At 46.7% G+C, this 25,111-nt stretch overlaps 1 protein-coding gene across 1 annotated transcript in view; it reads left to right on the plus strand.

The window, feature by feature from the left end:
- The window catches only part of LOC138664363 (bactericidal permeability-increasing protein-like), a 45,104-nt gene extending 21,297 nt beyond the window's left edge, over window positions 1-23,807 (plus strand). The window contains exons 6-16 of the mRNA XM_069751002.1: window positions 70-133; window positions 210-270; window positions 483-574; window positions 646-822; window positions 2,115-2,174; window positions 2,400-2,570; window positions 2,645-2,712; window positions 14,501-14,543; window positions 20,882-20,942; window positions 21,167-21,240; window positions 21,816-23,807. Of these exons, the coding sequence (XP_069607103.1) occupies window positions 70-133; window positions 210-270; window positions 483-574; window positions 646-822; window positions 2,115-2,174; window positions 2,400-2,570; window positions 2,645-2,712; window positions 14,501-14,543; window positions 20,882-20,942; window positions 21,167-21,240; window positions 21,816-21,917 (973 nt within the window). The 3' untranslated portion in view covers window positions 21,918-23,807. The remainder of the gene's footprint in view (window positions 1-69; window positions 134-209; window positions 271-482; window positions 575-645; window positions 823-2,114; window positions 2,175-2,399; window positions 2,571-2,644; window positions 2,713-14,500; window positions 14,544-20,881; window positions 20,943-21,166; window positions 21,241-21,815) is intronic.
- The last annotated feature ends 1,304 nt before the right edge of the window (window positions 23,808-25,111 follow it).

The following is a 25,111-nucleotide window of genomic DNA, read 5'->3' on the forward strand; positions in this document are numbered from 1 at the left end:
GATCAATGCATGAATATGGGTAGTTCCAATGGGGTTCACTTAGTTTCTTGAAACTCTACCTATCCATAGGTGGCTACTTAACATGTTTAAAGACTCAATATTGGGCCCCATTCATGATGCTCTACACACACAGGTAAGAACATGGATGCTCATGCCAGGGTCAGGGTAGATGAGGAATTCTTCATGACTGCTTTGTTTGTTTCCTTTAGATCTGTCCAGAGTTTTCAAAAGCGGTTCAATATATGGAGGAAATTCTGAGCAAATTACCAGGTAATCAGTCTGCAACGACACCCACCTATACAGTCCACTGCCCCAGTTGATGTGCCCCATCAGGGAGGGATGTCCTCTTGTATCCTCCCATATTTTTATGTACTCATGCCCTCTATATGGGTAGAACGGCAGAACTAAATGGAAGACTGACACAGATCTTACAGTATATAATAAAGTAATACAATATAATACCACCTTGTTTATATCTGCAGTTTCCTTACCAGTGGACCAGGTTTCCATATTTGAGGTCTCATTGCTGGGTCCTCCACCCATCACAGAAAAGAGCTTTGATCTCCTGGTGAAAGTAAGTGATATGTTGGATGGGTCAGTGGCCAGTGAACATACGGCCCCATTATTACTTGTCTTTCCCACTAGGGCGAATTTGAGGGTCGGTATCGGCACTGGGATCTACCGTTTCCTCCGGTGAAGCTTGTTCTGCCAGATGTCGACTCCCGCATGCTGCTCCTGGCGTTGTCCGAGATCACAGCAAACTCTGCCGGATTTGTGCACTATAAGGCGGGGGTACTAGGGATTAACATCACTGATGACATGGTAAGCAGAGGTGCCTCATACTATGAAACAGATGTCCAATTTCCTGAAAGACCAAACCCCTAAGCAAATACAGACCCCAAGACCAGACCCCTAACCAAATCGGACTTTAGGCAGGCACCCTTAATAAATATAGGCTCCAGATGAGACCGTCTAGGCAAATATAAACCCCAAACCAAGCCCCCTGAATACTGAGCCCAGACCCAAGCTCTTAAGCAAATATAGACCGTAGACCAGATCACAAAATAAATTCAGACCCCAGACCAGATCCTAAAGCAAATAGAGACCCCAGTTGAGAACTTGAGCAAATACAAAGCCCAATCCAGGACCCCTAAATAAATTCAGATCCCAGACCATCTAAATAAATACAGACCTCCTGCTAGACCACTTAAATAAATACAGACCCTAAACCAGAGCTCCAAAAGAAATACAGACCCCAGACCAGACCCATAACAGAATCAGACTTCGGGCAGGCACCCTAAAGAAATACACACCTCAGAAGAGGCCTTATAAGCAAATATAAAACCCAAACTAGGCCCTATAAGCAAATACATACCTCAGAGGAGACTTCCAAAGCAAATTATGACCCCAAGCAAGATGTCCTAACCCAAATATAGACTACACCCCGAAGCAAATACAGACCCAAGTGCAGGACTACTAAACAAGCGCAAAGCCCAAACCAGATCACCTAAATAAATACACTCTCTAAGCCTAAGGTCCTAAACAAATTCAGACCCTAGACCAGACCCCTAACTGAATCAGGCACCCTGAATAAATTCTCCCCTAAAAACAAATTTAGACAGATGAAACCCCTAAAATTATTTAGAATCCAGAACAGACCGCGTAAACTAATACAGACCCAGACTAGTTCCTATAAATGAATTAGACTCTAGGCCAGACCACTTAAACAGATGTGGTCTCCAACTCTTGAAGAATATCTAACAGGGCAGGAGATGGGTGAAGAGTTCTGTAGAAACTTGGCTGTTTTGTTTCGGGAGGGAATTGTCTGCGACGTGATAAGGATTACTATTAGTGATGAGCGAGTATTTATGACTGCTCGGAGATTTAGTTTTCATTGTGGCAGCTGAATGATTTACAGCTACTAGCCAGGCTGAGTACATGTTGGGGTTGCCTGGTTGATAGGGAACTCCCACGTGTAATCAAGCAGGCTAGTAGCTGTAAATCATTCAGCTGCCGCGATGAAAACTAAATCTCCGAGCACTAAAAAATACTCGGACGTCACCCGAGCAACGAGTACACTCGCTCATCACTAATTACTATTGCTCTGGTTTTAGATCCCGAAGCAATCTCCTCTCCGCCTGAATGTGAAGAGTCTCACCGTGTTTGTGCCGGAGGTAAGAGTCTCCTGTGAATCTGCTCAATATTGGATGTGGCAATTCTCTGAAAATCATTGATTGTGACTTACTAACCAAATGACATTGTTTAAGTGGATGTACACAGAGTGTTTTTTGTATTTCTGGGTTTTTTTTGGCAGCTAAAATGCTGCGTTGATAGTACCAACAAAGTGTATGAGATCCCAAAAATCTTTTAAACTACAGTGTCTCCTCCTTCATCCACAGCTCCCCAAATGTTTCCCGGACTCCCCGCCACTTGTCCTCCAGGTCTCTGCCCGATCAGCCCCGTCCGTTAGCTGCCAGCCGGACTCACTAACAGTGCAGGTGTCTGCAGAGATCCAGGCATTTGCCGTGTATCCGAACCAGACGCGGTTCCCGGTTTTCCAGATGCAGGCCGTGAGTTGCTGTTTGGAGAGATGATGTGAGTCTTACTAATGATCCATGTAATGATCCCAGTATTCTTTGCACAGGACTCAGAGACTGCAGTAAATGTGATCTTATCTGAAGAAACAGTGGGAGCAACTATATCCATAATGAAGTATGTAGCCAAAAATCAATATTAGTCAGTCAATAACCAAATTCTAACATTGCAAATTTCATTTACCAACTTCCTTAAAGGGTAAGCCTACATTTAAACACCTTTAAAAATGTAATTTTATTTTTAAATCCATTACATCCTGTATTATACTCCAGAGCTGCACTCACTATTCTGCTGGTGGAGTCACCGTGTACATACATTGCATTACTTATCCTGTACCGATCCTCAGTTATATCCTGTATTGTACTCCAGAGCTGCACTCACTATTCTGCTGGTGCAGTCATTGTGTACATACATTACTTGTCCCTGATCCTGAGTTACCGTATATACTCGAGTATACGCCGAGATTTTCAGCCTCAGCTTTTACTCAAGTCATACCCAGGGGTCGGCAGTGGAGGGGGAGCGGCATCTGTGTAATTATACTCACCTACTCCAAGCGCGGTCCCTGCACGTCCCTGCTTCTTCCAGTGCTGCAGCTTCTTCCTGTACTGAGCGGTCATATGGTACCGCTCATTAGAGTAATGAATATGTGGCTCCACCTCCCTTAGAGGTGGAGCCGCATATTGATTACTGTAATGAGCGGTAACTGTGATCGCTCAATACAGGAAGAAGATGCAGTGCTGGAAGAAGCAGGGATGTGCAGGGACCGCGCCAGGATTAGGTGAGTATACGGGGAGGGGAGCACTGCGTTGCGCGATATTCACCACTCCTCGTTCCGGTGCGGCCCCGTCTTCAACATCCTCTGGCTGTGACGCTCAGGTCAGAGGGCGCGGTGACGTGGTCAGTGCGCGCCCTCTGCGTGAACGTCAGTGCTGAAGACGGAGCTGTACCGGAACGAGGAGCAGGTGACTATTGAAAGTGCCGGGGGTCCTGAGCAACGAGAGGTGAGTATGTGATTTTTTAAATTTTTTTTTATCGCAGCAAAAGCATATGGGGCAAAGGACTGTATGGAGCATCTTATGGGGCCATAACGCTTGTGCAGCACTATAAGGGGCAAGTGACTGTATGGATGATCTTATGGGGCCATAACGTTTGTGCAGCACTATAAGGGGAAAGTGACTGTATGGATGATCTTATGGGGCCATAACGTTTGTGCAGCACTATATGGGGCAAGTGACTGTATGGAGCAGCTTATAGGGCCATAACGTTTGTGCAGCACTATATAGGGCAAGTGACTGTATGGAGCATCTTATGGGGCCATAACACTTGTGCAGTACTATATGGGGCAAGTGTCTGTATGGCGCATTTTATGGGGCCAAAACGTTTGTGCAGCACTATATAGGGCAAATATCTCTATGGAGCATCTTATGGGGCCCTTATTACCCTTTATGCAGGATTATATGGGGCATATTTTAATATGGAGCATCTAATGGGGCCCATCAAACTTTGTGGAGCATTATATGGGGCTCCTGATTCAATATGGATATTCAAAAACACTTAACCTACTGATGTCTCAATTAATTTTACTTTTATTGGTATCTATTTTTACTTTTGAAATTTACCGCTGCTGCATTTTCCACCCTAGGCTTATACTCGAGTCATTAAATTTTCCCAGTTTTTTGTGGCAAAATTAGGGGGTCGGCTTATACTCGGGTATTATACTCCAGAGCTGCACTCACTATTCTGCTGCTGCAGTCACTGTGTACATACATTACATTACTTATACTGTACTGATCCTGAGTTACATCCTCTGTTATACTCCAGAGCTGCACTCACTATTCTGCTGGTGCAGTCACTGTGTACATACATTACATTACTTGTCCTGTCCTGATCTTGAGTTATATCCTGTATTATACTCCAGAGCTGCCCTCACTATTCTGCTGGTGGAATCACTGTGTACATACATTACATTACTTATCCTGTACTGATCCTGAGTTACATCCTGTATTATGCTCCAGAGCTGCACTCACTATTCTGCTGGTGGAATCACTGTGTACATACATTACATTACTGATCCTGAGTTACATCCTGTATTATACTCCAGAGCTGCACTCACTATTCTGCTGGTGCAGTCACTGTGTACATACATTACATTACTTATCCTGTACTGATCCTGAGTTACATCCTGTATTATACTCCAGAGCTGCACTCACTATTCTGCTGGTGCAGTCACTGTGTACATACAGTACATTACTGATCCTGAGTTACATCCTGTATTATACTCCAGAGCTGCACTCACTATTCTGCTAGTGCAGTCACTGTGTACATACATTACATTACTGATCCTGAGTTACATCCTGTAGATCTTTTATTATAAAAATGAAAAACATAACAATAATAATAGCAGAAAACATAACAAAAATATTAGCCAGAAAATAAACAGTATACTGAACACTGGTCCAGCCGCTCATTCTCTCCTCTCACACAGTATATACAGTATATACAGAATAACTACTTTGACCTTCTGGTCCGGTCACCAAACAAAAATAATAATAACAAATAAAATAAACAATGGCAAACAAACTATATACATGAACTTTTTTTTTTTTCTTTTTTAAATAAAATAACTACAAATATATACAATGCTAAGATATCCTCCATTCCCAACCCCCCGCACTGACCTGAGAGCTGGTCCTGCGTCTCATGCCTCAGTCCATGTCCAACGTCCATAGGCCAGATCAGGCAGTGACAGTTTTCCCCCAAACAACCCAGTGTCCCATAGTCCCACAAGATAATCCCACCTCCCCCCTTTTCCCACCACCCAACGTAACACCTACACCCAAATCTATATCCCTATATACAATATATACAGTTAGGGCCAGAAATATTTGGACAGTGACACAAGTTTTGTTATTTTAGCTGTTTACAAAAACATGTTCAGAAATACAATTATATATATAATATGGGCTGAAAGTGCACACTCCCAGCTGCAATATGATAGTTTCCACATCCAAATCGGAGAAAGGGTTTAGGAATCATAGCTCTGTAATGCATAGCGTCCTCTTTTTCAAGGGACCAAAAGTAATTGGACAATGGACTCTAAGGGCTGCAATTAACTCTGAAGGCGTCTCCCTCGTTAACCTGTAATCAATGAAGTAGTTAAAAGGTCAGGGGTGGATTCCAGGTGTGTGGTTTTGCATTTGGAAGCTGTTGCTGTGAGCAGACAACATGCGGTCAAAGGAACTCTCAATTGAGGTGAAGCAGAACATCCTGAGGCTGAAAAAAAAGAAAAAATCCATCAGAGAGATAGCAGACATGCTTGGAGTAGCAAAATCAACAGTTGGGTACATTCTGAGAAAAAGGAATTGACTGGTGAGCTTGGGAACTCAAAAAGGCCTGGGCGTCCACGGATGACAACAGTGGTGGATGATCGCCGCATACTTAATTTGGTGAAGAAGAACCCGTTCACAACATCAACTGAAGTCCAGAACACTCTCAGTGAAGTAGGTGTATCTGTCCCTAAGTCAACAGTAAAGAGAAGACTCCATGACAGTAAATACAAAGGGTTCACATCTAGATGCAAACCATTCATCAATAACAAAAATAGACAGGCCAGAGTTAAATTTGCAGAAAAACACCTCAAGAAGCCAGCTCAGTTCTGGAAAAGTATTCTATGGACAGATGAGACAAAGATCAACCTGTACCAGAATGATGGGAAGAAAAAAGTTTGGAGAAGAAAGGGAACGGCATATGATCCAAGGCACACCACATCCTCTGTAAAACATGGTGGAGGCAACGTGATGGCATGGGCATACATGGCTTTCAATGGCACTGGGTCACTTGTGTTTATTGATGACATAAGAGCAGACAAGAGTAGCCGGATGAATTCTGAAGTGTACCGGGATATACTTTCAGCCCAGATTCAGCCAAATGCTGCAAAGTTGATTGGACGGCGCTTCATAGTACAGATGGACAATGACCCCAAGCATACAGCCAAAGCTACCCAGGAGTTCATGAGTGCCAAAAAGTGGAACATTCTGCAATGGCCAAGTCAATCTCCAGATCTAAACCCAATTGAGCATGCATTTCACTTGCTCAAATCCAAACTTAAGACGGAAAGACCCACAAACAAGCAAGACCTGAAGGCTGCGGCTGTAAAGGCCTGGCAAAGCATTAAGAAGGAGGAAACCCAGCGTTTGGTGATGTCCATGGGTTCCAGACTTAAGGCAGTGATTGCCTCCAAAGGATTTGCAACAAAATATTGAAAATAAAAATATTTTGTTTGGGTTATGTTTATTTGTCCAATTACTTTTGACCTCCTAAAATGTGGAGTGATTGTAAAGAAATGTGTACAATTCCTACATTTTCTATCAGATATTTTTGTTCAACCCTTCAAATTAAACGTTACAATCTGCACTTGAATTCTGTTGTAGAGGTTTCATTTCAAATCCAATGTGGTGGCATGCAGAGCCCAAATCGCGAAAATTGTGTCACTGTCCAAATATTTCTGGCCCTAACTGTACATTATATACAGCAGCACATACCACAATAATTACACATCACGAAGCCCAAGTTCGGCGCCTGCAGCCCTACATCAGTGTATAATGATCAAACAAAACAAAAATCTACAGTGTCAGCAGCAGCCCACCACCAGGAAAGGAGATGACCAGACTAGGGCACACTAAAAGAAAAACCCTTCCAGAGGAGAGTGTCCCTCCGTGCGCCCAGTCTCCCATACTCCAGAGAGCGCACCTTCACCAGGTCACAGAGTATGGTCCTAAACACATCTTCCACTGGGAGGATTTTTCGTTGCGTCGATACTAAGCACCGTGCGTTCCACGTGTGATACCTAACCACTGCGCTAACTAGAAATAAGGTGCAGCGGTCCCGACCACCAAGGTCTCCGAATGCTCCATAGGCCCATTCTGCATAGGAGAGACCGGCCAGCCGAGACCAGCCAATGAAGGCACCCACCCTGTTGTACACCTCTGTGTTGAAGGGACAATGAAGCAGGAAGTGGTCCATGCTTTCCAGCAAGGTACCACAATGCTCCCGAGGACAATTCCTGTCCTCAGAGCTCCTACACTTCAGATTGTCCCTCACACACAGTTTCCCATGGAAGCAGCGCCAAGCTAAGTCCCAAAACTTCGAGGGGATCCTGATAGAATTCAAAAGATGCAAACCCATCCCAAGATCCCGACTTGGGCAGTCCCTGAGCGCCAGAGGCCTCTGGAAATGGGTCAACAGAACCCTATTGTCAAGGAGTTTCCTTGGCAGAGTCCTGATCTCCCACATTCCCAGACCCCACCGACGAATTACCTTCAGAACCAAGGTAGCGTAAGCCGGATGATGTCCATGTGGTGTGCGAAGATCCTTCACTTGCCCTCCTGTCTCCCATTCCTGGAAGAAAGGCTGAAACCATCCCCTACAGGAGAATACCCACGGAGGAGCCCTCTTTCCAGAGGTTTGTGATATTGATCTTAATGAAGGTATCCACAAGGAATACCACAGGGTTGACCATACCCAACCCTCCTAGTCTCCTCGTACGGTAAGTAACCTCCCTCTTGACCAGGTTCAGTCTATTCCCCCATAACAGTTGGAAGAACAAACTGTAGACCCGAGTTTTGATCAGGTTTACCCTTTCCCTTAGGGTCAAAGACCAACCCTTCCATTGGTTCACCTTCTGAGTGGCGATCTCTAGCCTGCTGTCCCAATTTTGTTTGGGGTAATCCCCCTAGCCAAATTCGATGCCAAGGACTTTTGCAGAGACTTTGGGTCCTGGAAGGGTGTCCGGGAGATCAAAACCAGGATCTCCTCCTCCCAGCCAGAGACTCTCACACTTATCCCGGTTGATCTTGGACCCGGATGCCTCCGAGTAGCGATCTACCTCTGACATCAGCCACCCTGCCTCCTCATGAGAGGAAACAAACACAGTGACATCATCGGCATACGCCACCACCCTCAGAGTGGCTTCCGGTGCTGCCCGGTCCATCCCGATCCCGGCCAACGGTCTACGCTCCACCCTCCTAAGAAGAGGGTCAATCGCAAACACGTACAGCAGCGGGCTCAAGGGACAACCCTGGCGAACACCGGACCCAACCTCAAAAGAGCTGCCAATCCAACCATTCACAAGCGGGAAACTCTCTGCCCCACTGTACAAGGTCTTAAGCCAATCAACAAACCCCCCGGGCAGGCCATATCTCAGAAGGACGGACCAGAGGTACTCATGATTAACCCGATCAAACGCTTTTGCCTGGTCCAGTGACAGCATGTACCCCTTCCAGTGACCAGCCCTACCCTGCTCCACTGCCTCTCGGACACTGAGCACAGCACTAAATGTGCTGCGGCCTGGAACAGAGCAATGCTGGGCCCCCGAAAGGAGTCGGGGTGCAAATTTCACCAGCCGATTAAACAGCACCTTTGCCAGAACCTTCCTGTCTGCATTCAGAAGCGCTATGGAACGCCAGTTCCCAATGCAAGACGGGTCCTTACCCTTTGACAAGATGATCAGAGCAGACCTCCTCATTGACTTCGGCAGAGTGCCCGAGGAAAGACACTCATTGAATACCTCAGTCAAGAGGGGAACCAAAACGTCCTTAAAGGTCTTATAGAATTCAGATGTTAAGCCATCTGGACCAGGCGATTTTTTGGGGGCAAGCCCTTCAATCGCCAACTGAACTTCCTCTTCACTGATCATTTCTGTCAAAACGTCAAGAGAGGGGTCTACCCCTGGTTCGGGGACAGCTTCAGCCAGGAAAGCCGACATCTCATCCCAATCAAGATCCCTCTTCCCCAAGAGGTGCGAGTAGAAGGATCTGACAACCTCCAGGATCCCTGATCTGGATCGTCTCAGGGACCCCGCAGTGTCGACCAGTCCTGTAACCACTTTACTATTCACTGACATCCTGCAGTTTCTGTAAGGGTCGGGTGAGCGGTACTTCCCATAATCCCTCTCAAAAACCAAAGATGCGTGTCTATCGTACTGACACCTCATAAGCAAAGATTTCACTCTGGAGATCTCCTCGCGGCTACCTCCAGTTGAGACAAGATGCTCGAGTTTCCTCCTCAGACCCTGATACAGACGGTACCTGTTCAGACTCCTGAGGCTCGAGAGCTGGCGGAAGAATCTCGCCACCCTTTCCTTAAACATCTCCCACCACTCTGACTTACTACTACAAAGATCCAGTAATGGTACCTGGCCCTGAAGAAATTCCTCAAAGGACTGTCTTATCTCCGCTTCTTCCAAGAGAGATTAATTGAGCCTCCAAAAGCCTCTTCCCATCCGGAGGGTCTCTGTAACATTCAGAGAAAACAAAATTAAACAGTGGTCGGAGAACTCCACCTCAACAACAGACACTGCTGAAGAGACAGCTTCCTCCTTTAAATAAAACCTATCTATTCTGGACCTACAGTTACCTCTATGATAGGTGAACCCCTCGTGGCCTGGGGTGTGCCGAATGTGGACATCCACCAGGCGAGCCTCACTAGCTATACTATTAAGGGCGACGCTATCATAAGTCAGCTTGTCTCTGGAACCTCCTCTATCTCGGGGCCTCGTGACAGCATTGAAGTCCCCTCCAAAGACAACCTGCCGACTTGTAAAAAGGTAGGGCTTGATCCTCATAAAGAGACACTTCCGGTCCCACTTAGATTGGGGACCATAAATGTTGATGAGCCGGAGCTCTTGTCCCTTCATGAGGACATCTAAGATCAGGCACCTCCCCATTTCTAACTCAATAACCCGTCGGCATTCCACCGGTGCGGTAAAAAGGACCGCCACTCCGCTATACGGCTCGGCCGCAAGAGACCAATAGGAGGGCCCGAGTCCCCACTCCCTCTTAGCTTTAAACACATCTGCCATGTTTGGCAGCCTGGTCTCTTGCAAAAAGAAAATGTCAGCTTCAACCCGGCTGAGAAAATCAAAGGCCGCAAATCTAGCTGTATTTGACTTTATGCTGGCGACATTAATGGACTCCAGCGTCAACGGAGTGGGTACCGCCATCACTGGTGATTGAGTTAGATGGCTTTCTTTTTCCCACTCCCCTTATCCTCTGCCTCAGAGGAGGAATCCTTCCCCCTCTTTAATGACAATGAGGTATCCATACCCACGTGTTTTTTATTTTTTTCGTCCTCGTCTCCGGACTCTGGGCCAGTCCCTCCCTCCAAGGATCTTACATTCCCAGATGGAGGAGACTCGGCGTCCCCTGTGAGCCCCGCCGAAGCCAGAACCTCACCCTCAGCTTCCTCCTCAGAGGAAGAGATGTTTTCAAGGGCTTGGAACCGGTTAGAAAGACCAACCAGAGGGGAGTCGGTTTTTCCTTCCTTAGGTACCTTGGTCAGAGCGGGAGAAGATGTTTTATCTCCCTTCTTTCTCTTCTTTTTGGTGCCGAGCTTACGCTTGTCCTCTAGCCACTGCCTATTATCCTCATCCATACTTTCATAATGGGAGGACTCTAAGGCAGTGGCACTTTCCTCCCTGTGGATCCTCCTGACCTCCTCATCCAACTCATCATCCCTCGGGGCCTCAGCAGCAAGACTGGCATCCAGGACAGGGGCCGCCCCAGTAGTACGAGGCTCGCCCAGCTCCCTATCCTGTCTGCGCTTGTCTAGACGCCTTAGCTGTGCAGGTGTCTTTTTATTGCTTTTCTTCCTTGGCCCCTCAGCTCCCTCACCCCTGCTAGTCCCTTCCCCAGCAGAATCAGCCTCACGGCTTTCTCCCACCGGGGTCACGACTGCGTTAGCGAAGGAGCGAGGACAACGGCTGAATGGGTGACCTAACTCACCACACAGGTGACACCTAATCTCCACACAAGATGCAGCAATATGGCCGATATCCCCACACAATGCACACTTCTGCACAGTGCAGTTTGCGCTGAAGTGTGTGGGGTCGCCGCACTTGTGACAGAGCTTCGGTTGCCCCTGGTAGAAGACCAGGATACGATCCCTACCCAGGAAGGCAGATGATGGTATGTGGGCAACCGTACCACCTGAACGCTTAAGTTTTACCACAAACGTCCAGGCCCCTGACCAGATACCAAACTCATCACGGTTTTTCTTTGGCATTTCTACCACCTCTCCATACCGGCCAAGCCACGTCATGATGTCATAACAAGAAAGTGACTCGTTACAAGTCATCACGGTCACTTTCTTGACTTGATTTTGACGAGACACCACCTGAACGGCAAAGTCTTGCCAGCCGGGCTCATTTTTTGTCAACTCATAGTTCGACCAGAAGAGCTCAAGCCCCTCCGGCCGAACAAAGCTGACATCAAAATTAGGTGTGGAATAGGGATGTATCAAGGCGTAGATGTCAATCGCACTGAAGCCCATCCTCAGCAGGAGCTCCACAACTTTAGACCTTGGAGGACACGCATCATTGCCCCTCCACTGAAGATGGACCACATTCCTACGCACACTACCCGGCCCGGCTGTTGGGAGGGACCACACTGTATCCCCCCCTCTTTGCTCTCGGAAGGCCCCGAGGCCATGCCTCTCTATCCAGAAGGATAGATCAACCTCTCGACCCTCTACTATTAGTGATCTCTCCCCCCTCTTTAGAGCCTCCAGGAGACGCCGTTGCAACATGCCGTCCCCAGAGCCCGGAGACGAGGAGGATGCCCTATTTCCCCCGGAGGTGACAGCGGCATAACTCCTGACAGGCGCTGCCACCACCGGGGGGGCAACCGGACCAGTGACCACATCCACACCATCAGCATCACCATTACCCACCTCCATAACCCCCTCACCCTCTACCAAACCTGCAACCACACCACTAGACAAAGAGTTTTCTGCATCCATACCCACCACCACATTCACTCCTGCTGGACCAGTGACAACAGGGGGTGACACTTTGGCCTCCGCATCATCAGGCACAAGGGGCTGAGTCTCCTCCACAGAACTGGAGGTGACCTCACCCCTGGTTTTTTGTGTGCCCTCCGCATCATTAGTTAATATTTTCCGCTGCTTCATGGTTGCTACCAGGCGTCGTTGATCTTTAGCTGCTGTGGGGCACCGCTGATCCTTAGCATCAGGATCTTGTTGACCAGCGGTACCAACACAAAATAGGACTTTGGGAAGACCAGAACTCCCAGCCCCGGTAACCCCCTCACACTGCCGCCGCCCCTCAACTAAGTGATCAGCGGCAACAGTATTCAGGGGCACCGAGGCTACCGGAGCTGCCCCCGACACCGGGCCGCTCCCCCCTCCCACTGAGGAGCGGACCACAGTATCGTGGCCTGATCGTATGCCCGCCGCCGGGCCGCCCTCACTATCCAGCCTTTCGGCTGATGCACCTGCTGCTACGGCCCCGCTACTACAAGCAGAGACGGAGCTCTGCGCCTCATTACCGTGCTCTGTAATCTCCCCGTGCCTTTGCACCGGATCCACAGCAGAACCCGGGCTGGGCTGGGCAACGGGGCTTATACAGCGAGCTGACCCTGCAGCCGACTCAGGGGGTACAGGGAGGGGGGCATATACATAGCTTACCGCTTCCTGCAGCTTTGGCTTGGTGGTTTTCTTTGCCTTTTTCTTCTGGCCCCCAGGTGCCTCCTCTGGTAAATCATCACCAAGATGGAAGTTCTGAAGGCACACTGGGGACTCCAGCAGCTTGATCTCTGCCATTAGCGCCCCTCCCTGGCCGATGTCACTGTCCTCCCCAGAGCCAGCAGAACTGCGACGAGATGTCATTGTCGCCTGTCCAGCAGGGAGCTCGCTGCACGTGGCCTCTGAGTGATTAAGAGGGCTGCCAGGTGGAGCTTTCTGCTGGTCATCCTCCTCCTCCTCATCATCATCATCCACCTGGCACTCAGGCTGCAGCCCCATCTGCCTTTGCTCTCTGTTATCAGCCATTTCTCTGAATCTGTCTTCATTTATAAGCTTTTCTTTAAATGGTCCACTTTTTTCTCGAATAAATGCTTTTCTTACCTCCAGGTCATTAATTTCAAGCTTCAGAATCTTTACCTCCGCCTGGAATTGCGTCTTCCTGGGTCTGGAGGCGCCTGCAGCTTTAGCGCTTGTGCAGCGCAGCTCCTCCCGGAGCCTTCTCAAGGTCTTGCTAGCATCTTCATACTCACGAAGGTGGCTCATGACCCGGGAGGCATAGGTGGACACAGACTCCCGGGGTCTCTGCAGCGCCCAACCCTCCTCAGTGAGGTCGGCCTCACCTCCTTGAGCACTCAGCTTTCCTCCGGAAGGGCCGCTATCTTGCACGCTAGCAGGCTTCTCCTCCATGGAAGCCTTGCGGCTTCTCTGGGTCTCTGCAGACCTGGGGGGAGTAGGAGCCACATTGCTGCGACTCCTGGTTGAGCGTCTCACCCCCGAATCCTCTGATGTGCAGGCTGGTTGCTGGTTCCTTCTGCCCCCCGCCAGCCTGGTCCGGGAAGCAGAAGCCTGGGACTTGGCTCCTTCACTCATCCCAGGAAACCCACTCCCTCCCTGGGTAAGAGAGAGAGCAGGTCCCCGGGTGGAGAGATGGTGGTTCTCTGGAGCTCAGGAGCACACAGCAGGTTCAGCAGCGACCGCACCCACAATCAACACAATGAGCAGCAGCTGAGCTGCACTCACTATTCTGCTGGTGCAGTCACTGTGTACATACATTACATTACTTATCCTGTACTGATCCTGAGTTACATCCTGTATTATACTCCAGAGCTGCACTCACTATTCTGCTGGTGGAGTCACTGTGTACATACATTACATTACTTATCCTGTATTGATCCTAAGTTACATCCTGTATTATACCCCAGAGCTGCGTTCGCTATTCTGCTGGTGAAATGATTGAGCACATACCATCAGTACAAGAGTAATTTATGTACAAAGTGGCTATAGGTTGTAGACTGCTGCTTTACAGAAGCAAAGTGCAGATGAGATGTGTCATTCTTTGGCAGATGACTCCAGTTTTTCTTTGTAGTTTTTCGCTGACACTGATACATTCTGATGTGGGTCCTGTGAAGGTGAGTGCCTTATCCATTATCTATTAGTAATGAAGCTCCTTTAGGCCTGCCACCTATTGCTCATTTCTGGTAATTTAGTTTGTACCCTATAATCAACATTTTAATTGCAACGCTAAATGCTCAATCAGACATCCGTGCAATCCGGCCGGAGCACGGACCGCTAATGCATGGATTGGCCACAGCTCTCCCTACTGAAGGAAAAGTTGTGAAATTATAGAAATCACAGGATAGATAGACACGTTACTGATCGGCAAAAGGTGAAAAAAATGGAATCAACATTTTAAAAACACTTCAATTTCATCAGTATTAGCCACAGGTAGAAATCCCAGCACTTACATTACATCCTTCGAAGCTATCAGTGAGGTTATTACTGATCGTCTGAGGAGTGTTCTGCTGCGTTGACAGCAGTTGGGCTAATCCTCAAGATCCGCTTCTGGCAGCTCCCTGGGCAGTTGCCGACTAATGATGTCCGCAGTGTGATCTATGGAAGACAAATCTGGAGACGCTGGAGGCCATCGTAGCATGTTTAAGCCACGCAGGCTGCTCCCGGTAGCACAAGCAACATGCGGTCTGGTGTTTTTGGGATAAAAAATTGCTCCTAGGACACTTTGGTGAAATGACCATACTACTGGTTTCATCATTGATCCATTCTGTACTGCAGTGTCAGTGTCTCCCATGTGATGTATAGAGAGCAGACTCAGTGTCTCCCATGTGATGTACAGACAGCAATCTGTGTATCCCCTATGTGATGTATAGAGAGCAGTCTCTGTGTCCCCCATGTGATGTATAGAGAGCAGTCTTGGTGTCTCCCATGTGATTTATATAGAGCAGTCTCGTGTCTCCCATGTGAGGTATAAAGAGCAGTCTCTGTCTCCCATGTAATGTATAAAGAGCAGTCTCAGTGTCTCCCATGTGATGTATAAAGAGCAGTCTCAGTGTCTCCCATGTGATGTATAAAGAGCAATCTCGGTGTCTCCCATGTGATGTATGTACAGCAATCTCTGTATTCCCTATGGGATGTATAGACAGCAGTCTCTGTATCCCCTATTGGATGTACAGACAGCAGTCTTGGTGTCTCCCATGTAATGTATAGACAGCAGTCTCAGTGTCTCCTATGTGATGTATAGACAACAGTCTCTGTATCCCCTATGGGATTTATAGAGAGCAGTCTCGGTTTCTCCCATGTGATGATAGACAGCAGTCTCGATTTCTCCTATGTTATGTACAGACAGCAGTCTCTGTATCCCCTATGTGATGTATATACAGCAGTCTCGGTGTCTCCCATGTGATGTATAGAGAGCAGTCTCGGTGTCTCCCATGTGATGTATAGACAGGAGTCTTGGTGTCTTCTAGGTAATGTATAGACAGCAGTCTCTGTATCCTTTATGTGATGTTTATGCAGACCTCCCATTACTTGAGTTCTATAAGTGTAATGTGAGCTATGACGAATTTCCCCGTGTGAGAAGACCTACAGTGTAATATACATCTGAGTTCAGTATGACTTACTGCTGCGAGTTCTTAACAAAACTTATCATCGCAAAGATTCGTCTGTGCTCGAGACTAACTGGCGCAAACCTGGAAAAGCAGTTACGAGTAGCAACATAATCCATACCACCGAGCATCATACATCACATCAAAGAAAAGCAGTTTCTGTCATCACATTGGGGGTGAGGTAATTAAATGTTTGACCAAATATAGCACGATAATATCCAAGTTAATAATTTGGTACGGCCCCAAAGAATGGTATAAATGTCCAAATAACCCTTGGTGGAAAAAAACACAAAAAAAAATTATTTTTTCTTGTAAGGGTATGTGCACACGTATTTTTGAGGGCTGCGGATTTTTCCGCAGCTGATTTCATAAATCCGCAGGTAAAATGCACTGCGTTTTACCTGCGGATTCACCGCGGTTTTTATGCGGAATTTGTGCGGATTCCACCTGCGGATTCCTATTATGGAGCAGGTGTAAACCGCTGCGGAATCCGCACAAAGTCTGTAGAAACAGTGAACAAGTCTGTAGAAACCTGTTCACACCACCAAAGAACTTGAAGACACAAAAGCGCACAGAGAGGTAAAAAAATACTCTGTTGTAGAAAAGTCACAGTAAATAAGCAAGTGCTAGTCAAAAAATGAAAAAATACAGGGTATTTAGACTTGTTCACTGTGCAAGTAGCCCATGTGTTTTTGGTTCTATAATTGTTCTCTTGTTTCTACAAGACTGGGGAGTCCACCACTCCTCTGTGGGTCATTTTCATTGTAGCTGTTCCATCCTGCAAGTTCCACATGGATATTTTCTCTCTGAACCCTGCTTATACAGGTACTATACAGATGATCAGGTTTTTAAATACACCAGATAGGGATTATATACATTAGATAGGACTGCTCTATTATGGTTATACCTTGGCGATTGGTGGAGCAGCTTAACATACTTTTTTTGCAAAAAAACGTATTAACTAAATACCCTGTATTTTTTCATTTTTTGACTAGCACTTGCTTATTTACTGTGACTTTTTTACAACAGAGTATTTTTTGACCTCTCTGTGCGCTTTTGTGTCTTCAAAGGCAGCCGACAGGTCCAGGAGGAGGAGGACAGAGTAGTGTAGCTTGCTCTTGGTGGTTAAGAGGTCATTGGTGACCTTAGTTAGGGCAGTTTCAGTGGAGTGGTGTGACCAGAAGCCAGATTGTAAGCGGTCGAAGAGGGAGGAAGAAGAGAGATGGGAGAACAGTTCAAGGTAGACGTGGTGTTCCAGTAGCTTGGAGGCATAGGGGATAAGTGATATAGGGCGATAGCTAGATACAGAGGATGGGTCAAGAGAGGGCTTTTTGAGGATAGGTGTGATTGAGGCATGTTTAAAGCTTGAGGGGAAAACACCAGTTGTTAGTGATAGGTTGAAGAGATGAGTTAGGTTTGGGATGAAGACTGTGGTGAGGTTTGGGATGAAGTGGGATGGGATCGGGTCAAGTGCACAGGTGGTGAGATGTGATCTTGAGAGTAGAGTGGAGAGTCGATCTTCTGTAATGGTGGAGAAGTTGGTTTTGGAGGTGGAGGGCTGGGAAGTCGAGAGGAAGAGCTCTGGGGGTTGTTGACCAAAACTGTCTCTGATGTCAAAGTCTTCAGCTGAGATGAGTGGGAAGGGAGGAGGTGCTGGGGGACGGAGGAGAGAATTGAAGGTATTGAATAACTGTTTAGGGTTGTGAGACAGGGAGGATATGAGAGATGAGAAGTAGGTTTGTTTAGCTGTGGCGAGTGTGGTCTTGAAAGTAGTGAGGGACTGTTTGAATGTGATGAAGTGCTCGTTGGATCGTGGGATCTTTTCCATCTCCGCTCAGCAGCCCTGGAAGCTCGCCTCAGTTCTTTGGTCAGGCTGGTGTTCCAGGGCTGTCTGTTGATTTTGCGAGCTTTGGTATGTGTAAGTGGGGCAGCAGATTCCAAAGCTACAGCTATTGTGGTGTTATATAGAGCGGCAGCGTCATCCACATTTTGTAAGGAACTTATATCTGTAAGAGGGAGGAGGGATTCAGAGAATGAGTGTAGGTCAAGGTGTTTAAGATTTCTGCGAGCGTGTGAAAGTTTGTGGGGTGGGGATTGTAGACATGGAGTGGAGGGAAGAGAATGTGAGAAGGTTGTGGACAGAGAGAGGAAGAGGTGAGTTAGAGAGGTTAGACAGGGAGCAGAGGCGGGTGAAGATGAGGTCCAGTGTGTGGCCATCTTTGTGGGTGGCTGTAGAAGACCATTGAGTGAGGCCAAAGGAGGAAGTGACAGATAGAAATTTAGTGGCAGCTGAGAGGGAAGTGTCAATGGGGATGTTAAAGTCGCCCATGATGATAGTGGGGATGTCCGCAGAAAGGAAATGAAGTAGCCAGGTGGTGAAGTGGTCAAAGAAGGTGGTGGCTGGCCCTGGGGGGCAGTAGATGACAGCCAGTTGGAGGGAGAGTAGATGCACACAGAGTGCACCTCAAAGAAAGGGAGGGTAACAGAGGGTGGCAGTGGGATTGGGGTGAAGGAGCAGGTATCTGACAGAAAACCAACTCCTCCGCCACGTTTGCTGCTGGGGCGGGGGGGGAGAGGGTGAGAAAGGTGGAAGCCACCATACGAAAGTGCAGCAGGAGCGAGGCTGTGTCAGAAGGGGTGAGCCAGATTTCGGTGATGGCGAGGAAGGAAAGTTTGGTAGTAACAAAAAGATCATGGATGTAGGAAAGCTTGTTGCAGACAGAGCGAGCGTTCCACAGAGCTCCTGTTAGTGGGACTGGGGAAGCAGGGGCTGGGTGAATGGGTATAAGGTTAGAGAGGTTACGGAAGGTTGTGATAGAGCGTGGATGGGAGGTAGAAATAACTGTGGGAATGTGGTGAGAAGGACCAGGATTTGGAGAGATATCACCAGCAGTGAGAAGGAGCAGAGAAAGTGTTAGCAGGTGGGAGCAGGAGAGGGCATAAGGGGGCTGTCTGTGTTTGGAGACCGAGGATTGTATGTTAAGGAACAGTTTGGAGAAGGAGGTGAGGTGGATGGGGAGGATTGAAGAAGAGATGAACAGTTCCTTACTTGGTGTAGGGATTAGGGGAGTTAGCAGAAAGTGAATGATTATAGGGGTGAAAGTGAAAACAAACAGAAACATTGTTTTCAGTGACTGGCCAGTTCCCTTCTGGTCCAATTCTGGTTTTAATTCTACATAATCTTCACACTTCTAGGACACACTTATAGGAATCACACTGCAGACTGAAGTCTATGCAGACTTGAGCTATGCAATATATGTACAACTAAGTGCATTCAGGTGTGAAGCAGAGAGGAGTGGTCTCTGCTCATCTTGGTCAGAGAATTAAGAGTGGACCAGATGTATACAATCAAGTTATTCTGACTTCATGCAAAGAAATACAAGCAGAAACTCTCCAAAAGCTCACAAGTTCAATGGATGCAGGAATTGTGAAGGTGATATCAAAGAAGGGTTCCTATGTTAACATGTAACTTGGCCTGTTAGGATGTTTTGAAGTTAAATAGCTTTTTTGTTCAGTGAATGTGACCTCCTAAGGCTGCCGTCACACTAGCATTATTTGGTCAGTATTTTACATCAGTATTTGTAGCCAAAACCAGGAGTGGGAGATAAATACAGAAGTGGTGCATATGTTTCTATTATACTTTTCCTCTAATTGTTCCACTCCTGGTTTTGGCTTACAAATACTGATGTAAAATACTGACCAAATACTGCTAGTGTGACGGCAGCCTAATGCTGCAAATTCCACAAATGAGCATTTTCAGTTCTTTAAAACATATCAAATGTTTAGAAATTCTACTGTGCCTAATAATTTGGAACAGAGCATTTTGAGTTTTTATTCATTTTGGCGATTATACTGTTATCATTGGGAGGTTTCTTCAATAAAATTCGATATATAATCTAACGGGTGATGACTTTTATTAGACTTACTGTCATTTGCACTGACCATTTAGGAAACTCTGAGAAAAATATCATTTGCATAATTTGAAACATGGTGTATAGGATGTCATTGTTCAGCAATTGCAAAGGGAGCTGCCAGCAGCGGATCTTGATGATTTTTCCAAATGCATTCATCGCAGCAGAACTTTCCTCAGACAACCATCAATAACCTCACTGATACCAGCCGAGGCTGTAAGTGTCGGGATTTATTACTTAATAAATCAAGATGTTTTAAAAATGTTTTTTTTCCCATCATTTGCAGATCAGGAACGTCTCCGTCCTGTGATTTCCATAATTCCACAACGTTTCCTTTTTGGTGTAATTTCAATGTTGCGGAGCACAAAGTCTAAGGGTATGTGCACACGTAGATGGAACCTCTGCGGATTTTTCCGCACCCGTTTTGAGAAATCCGCAGGAAAAAAAAAAAGCATTTTACCTGTGGATTTACTGCGGATTTACCGTAGATTTTATGCGGTTTTTGTGCGGATTCCACCTGTGGTTTTACACCTGCGGATTCCTATTTTCCGCAGCATGTGCACTGCAGATTTTATTTTCCATAGGTTTACATGGTACTGTAAACTCATGGAAAAAAAAGCTGCAAATCCGCAGCGTCAAAACCGCTGCGGATCCGCAGCAAAATCCGCAACGTGTCCACATACCCTAAAGATTCCTAGCACTGAATGCCTTTGTGGATTACATACTTTATATTTGCTTTTTATATCTCCATTCCTTGGATGCGGCTGCTTTTTATTTCTGCTTCTTTAGACCTTAGCTGTAATCAGTGACTTCACCTTATTTACATAGTTTGGAGTCCATCTCCCACCTTCATACTTTACATTGCAGCGCTGCTTCACTATGAATGTACAATATGTGAACCTTCTATGATCTATGTTTCATGTATTTTTCTATTAGATGGACTCTCTGCAGAAAACTCTTAACTTAGGCCTGAAAATAATGACCCCATTCCTGAATGGTAAGGGTCTTTTAATATGAGTTATGTTACGGTGGGTCATAGAGGGTCCTCAGACAGCCATTGACCAGACCATCTTATGTTTAACCAGTCATCTTGTGTCTACCCAGCTACAAACGATATAGCCCAGGGAGCCCGATAGCTCCCCGCAGGGGCAGAGGATTTATTAGTGATAAACCCCCATGATGAACACTACAGCGTCTTTCACCTCTGTCATCTGTCTGCAGAGCGACTCAAGAACATGTTCCCACTGCCAACACCTCTAGTCCGGCTCCAAGACCCCATCGTTCGTGTGCTGCAGGTGAAGTCCCATCCATTAAGTCACTAGCCGGGCAAAAAGTATTGCATATGATAGGCTTAGGTACATAAGCACAGTAGATACTATCACATTTAATAAAGTTAGATACAGCAGCTAACCGGATGGTATAACACAAATGGCATAAATACAGCAGTTCAGTAGTCTGTATCACACATTATAGGCTTAGATACAGAAGCAACGAAGACCATATTGTAAAATAGGCTTAAATACGCCAACTCGGCAGACAATATCACACAATAAGCTTAGATACAGCAAACTGAAAGGATAACATATTCCATCTCAGCAGTCAGTATTGACCATTATAGTTTTGAATGCAGGAACTCAGCAAACCGTATCACACATAATTGGTACAGGTACAGTAGTAGACACATGAAATGCTTAGATACCCTGACAATATACAACAAATGAGGAGAATTAGATGCATAGTATCACACATAATAGGCTTATGTGTGATCACACATGATTGGATGAGGTCTTATCATACAGTATGGTACACGATGGGCTTAGATACCCGGCTCTTCCCCGTGGATGACCACCAGGTTCTCCTCTCTCCTCAGGGCTATTTAATTATTATGACTAATCTCCAACTGACTCCATCCTCTCACCGTACTATGAAGTCTGAGTATCCGCCCTACAGGGAGCCGCTCGCTGTGCTCTGATCTCAGCCTTCACCCACGGAGACGTGACATCAACGCAGAATCCGATGTGATCATCAGAAAAAGCCTACTGTAATTGTATCTATTGTTCTCCGTTATCAGTCATGGCTGGTTGTCAAGAAAACCACCTCTCGAAACGCAAAATGAGCAAGCAGAGCCGCAGTGCAAAGCATGGTGTGCCACATAACTGAGGTTTGCACTGCGATCTGTGATGCTGTCTAATAATATTATATGAAAACCGTCTCCATTATAATAAAACTGCCCTTCAGGTCCAGTCCCACACCCGAGTCCGCAGCTGGGGGCTCCACCATTTAGGGCGAGGAAGAAGTGTCAATTATTTTTAATGTGAGGCCAAGAAAGCGAGTGGCCTAATGGTGAGGAGGACTCGCGTCCCAGAACCACAGTGATGTGTGGCTGGCTCCGCGGCTACCTGGACCATCACACAGCGAGGAATCGACAGTCAGAGATCCAGTGTAACTAAGGTCCGTTCTTTTTTTCCCCCTCGGCCAGGTTTGTTGCCAAATGCTGGATCCATTTTTGATCCGTGTGAATGTTTTTTTTTTTTTTTTTTTACAATCTTTGTTGAATCCGTTTTTCTCATATAAAATAAAAAATGTCAAATAGTAAAATACGGATGACATCCATGTGCTATCCCTTTTTCTCTTTTCATGGGGCCATTGATTTGCAGTGATGAGTTTGATCCAGGACACAGACCAAAGTGAGATTTGACTCCATTTTTTTTTTTTTTTCTTTTTTTCTTTACGAACAATCGGCTACAAAAAAGGTGCCTCATTGTAATGGGTCCAGGATCCATCGGCAAAAAAAATTCCAGTTCTGTGGATTACATAGGTTCTTCATACAAGGTCGGACATAAAAGAAGGTTTCCTAGTTTTTCCAAACGCGTTGCCGTTAGAACTGCGGTGTGATGTAGTTTCACGTTTTGCCACTAGATGGCAGAAGTAAATTTACCCCTTTGTTGATACAGCCAGTTTAGCAGAGTGTGCTACACCATTAGGTCTATAAAGCCTTTCTTAGGGTATGTGCACACATTGCGGATTCCATTGCGGATTTTTCTGCACAGGTTCTGAATAATCTGCAGGTAAAACGCCCCTGCGGATTTTGTGCGGATTTCACCTGCATTTTTACACCTGCCGATTCCAATTATGGAGCAGGTGTAAAACATTGTGGAATCCGCACAAAGAATTGACATGCTGCAGAAAATACAACGCAGTGCTTCCACACGGAATTTTCCGCAGCATGTGCACTGCGGATTTGGTTTTCCATAGGTTTACATGGTACTGTACAATGCATGGAAAGCTGCAGTGAATCCGCAGCCAAATCCGCAACGTGTGCATAGACCCTTATGGGGAGAATTCATTAAGCAGTTTTTGCCAACAGTATGGCATAAAGTTTGAAATATCGTAGTTTGTTTGTCGCTCATCTCTTATTTGACTAGCACTGCATGGGAGCATAGACAATGCCACTCCATTGAAAGACTATGGGAGTGATGGAGATAGCCAAATACAGCACTCCATCAGCCCCATGGACAATTAATGATGAATCAGCATTGTGCATGCTTGACCGCTATTTAAATCAGGGAAATCTGGATCTATGTTCTCACAATTGTGGGGGTCAAGCTGGGACCCCCAGCAATTATTAACAACGTACCTAGAACTATGAAACTTTTTAGTGAACCCTAGTATGTTGGAATGGCTCTCTGGCAACAGAGACAATCTCAAAATCTTCATGAACTGGTGGAGATAGGTATTTAAAGTGACAGAGAAAATGAAATTTAGCTCATAAATGCAGTACGCCAAATGGCCGCCAGGTGGTGACAGAGAACAATTATGCATAATGCAGATTTTTGGACATTGTAATAAATCTATTAATTTGAAAAATTATTGTCCTTTGATTTGTCTGTGAATGTATAATTAGCACGTTCTGATGTCCCACTGGATAATAAAATATACCTACATGACAGGTCACTTCATCCAGACAGTACATGTCTCAGGGTATGTGCACGCGTTGCTGATTTTGCTGCGGATCCGCAGCGTTTCCCATGAGTTTACAGTACAATGTAAACCTATGGGAAACAAAAAACGCTGTGCCCATGCTGCGGAAAAAAACGCATGGAAACGCAACGTTTTATTTCTCTAGTAACCGCCCACGACAGCACACCTGGAGGATGTTACCCCTTTCCTAATAGGGACAGGAAATGACAAGAGGTTAAATAACCCCTCCCTCCTCCTCCCCTCAGTGTTCTTTCCTGTCCCTACTAGGGATGAAGAGGTCATCCCAGGTGCACTGTGCCGGCAGCGGTCACCGGGGGGAATATGAATTGTTTAGCCGGGCAGCGGGGATCAGACTTACGTCCATTCCCTGTCGCTGCTCCCGTCTCCTCCGACTCGGGACTCTTCACCGCCGCCATTCCGTGCCTGCGGGTAAGGTCTGGGGCGTTCTTCGGCTGGAGGCCTCTCGGAGCTCTCCAGCCCTTCTCCTCCTCCGCACCGCGCGCGCGTGTGGGTACTTCCGGTCTGAAGCCGGCGGCCGGATATGACGTCAGACGCCGGCCAGCTTCTCTGAATCAGGAAGTTCCTCGTGCGTTCCAGCCAGGAACGCTAGGCAGACAGCATGGAAGACGTCGGCGTTCTCCCCCCATGTACTTCCGGACACCGGAGGAGGAGGTCCTCATCCAGGAGGACAGGTGCTGCGTCCGGTCGCCTATATATTCAGGCCCTGGACAGGAAGACATCGCAGGTAGGACCACTGTGTGGTGAAGACTATGGAGATGTCTGCTTCCTCGCGCTCTGCACCTGCAGAACACAGCACCATCCCGGCCCCAGTGAGTAGTCTGGCCCCGGGTGTCCATTCCCTGATGTGGGTTGTAGTCTTATGATTCCTTCTCCCCTTCCTTTTTAGGGGGACAAGGAACCCACATCAGGAAGCAAAACAAAAACGACCCGCAAATGCGCAGTTTGTATGAAGAAGCTGTCCTCTTCATACAAGAAATCATTGTGCAAAGAATGCACAGACAAAATTATCAGAGAGGAACAGCCATCCCTGATAGAGGAGATTAAAACCTTAATCCAGCAGGAGATTAAAACATCTCTGGCCACTCTTTCCCAGCCTACACCATCTCCTAGTGCCCCTCCTGAGGCTAAGAAAAGAAAACCTAATCCACAGGAGGAAGAGCAGGA

Source organism: Ranitomeya imitator, chromosome 2, assembly GCF_032444005.1.
Source record: "Ranitomeya imitator isolate aRanImi1 chromosome 2, aRanImi1.pri, whole genome shotgun sequence".
Classification (NCBI taxonomy): domain Eukaryota; kingdom Metazoa; phylum Chordata; class Amphibia; order Anura; family Dendrobatidae; genus Ranitomeya; species Ranitomeya imitator.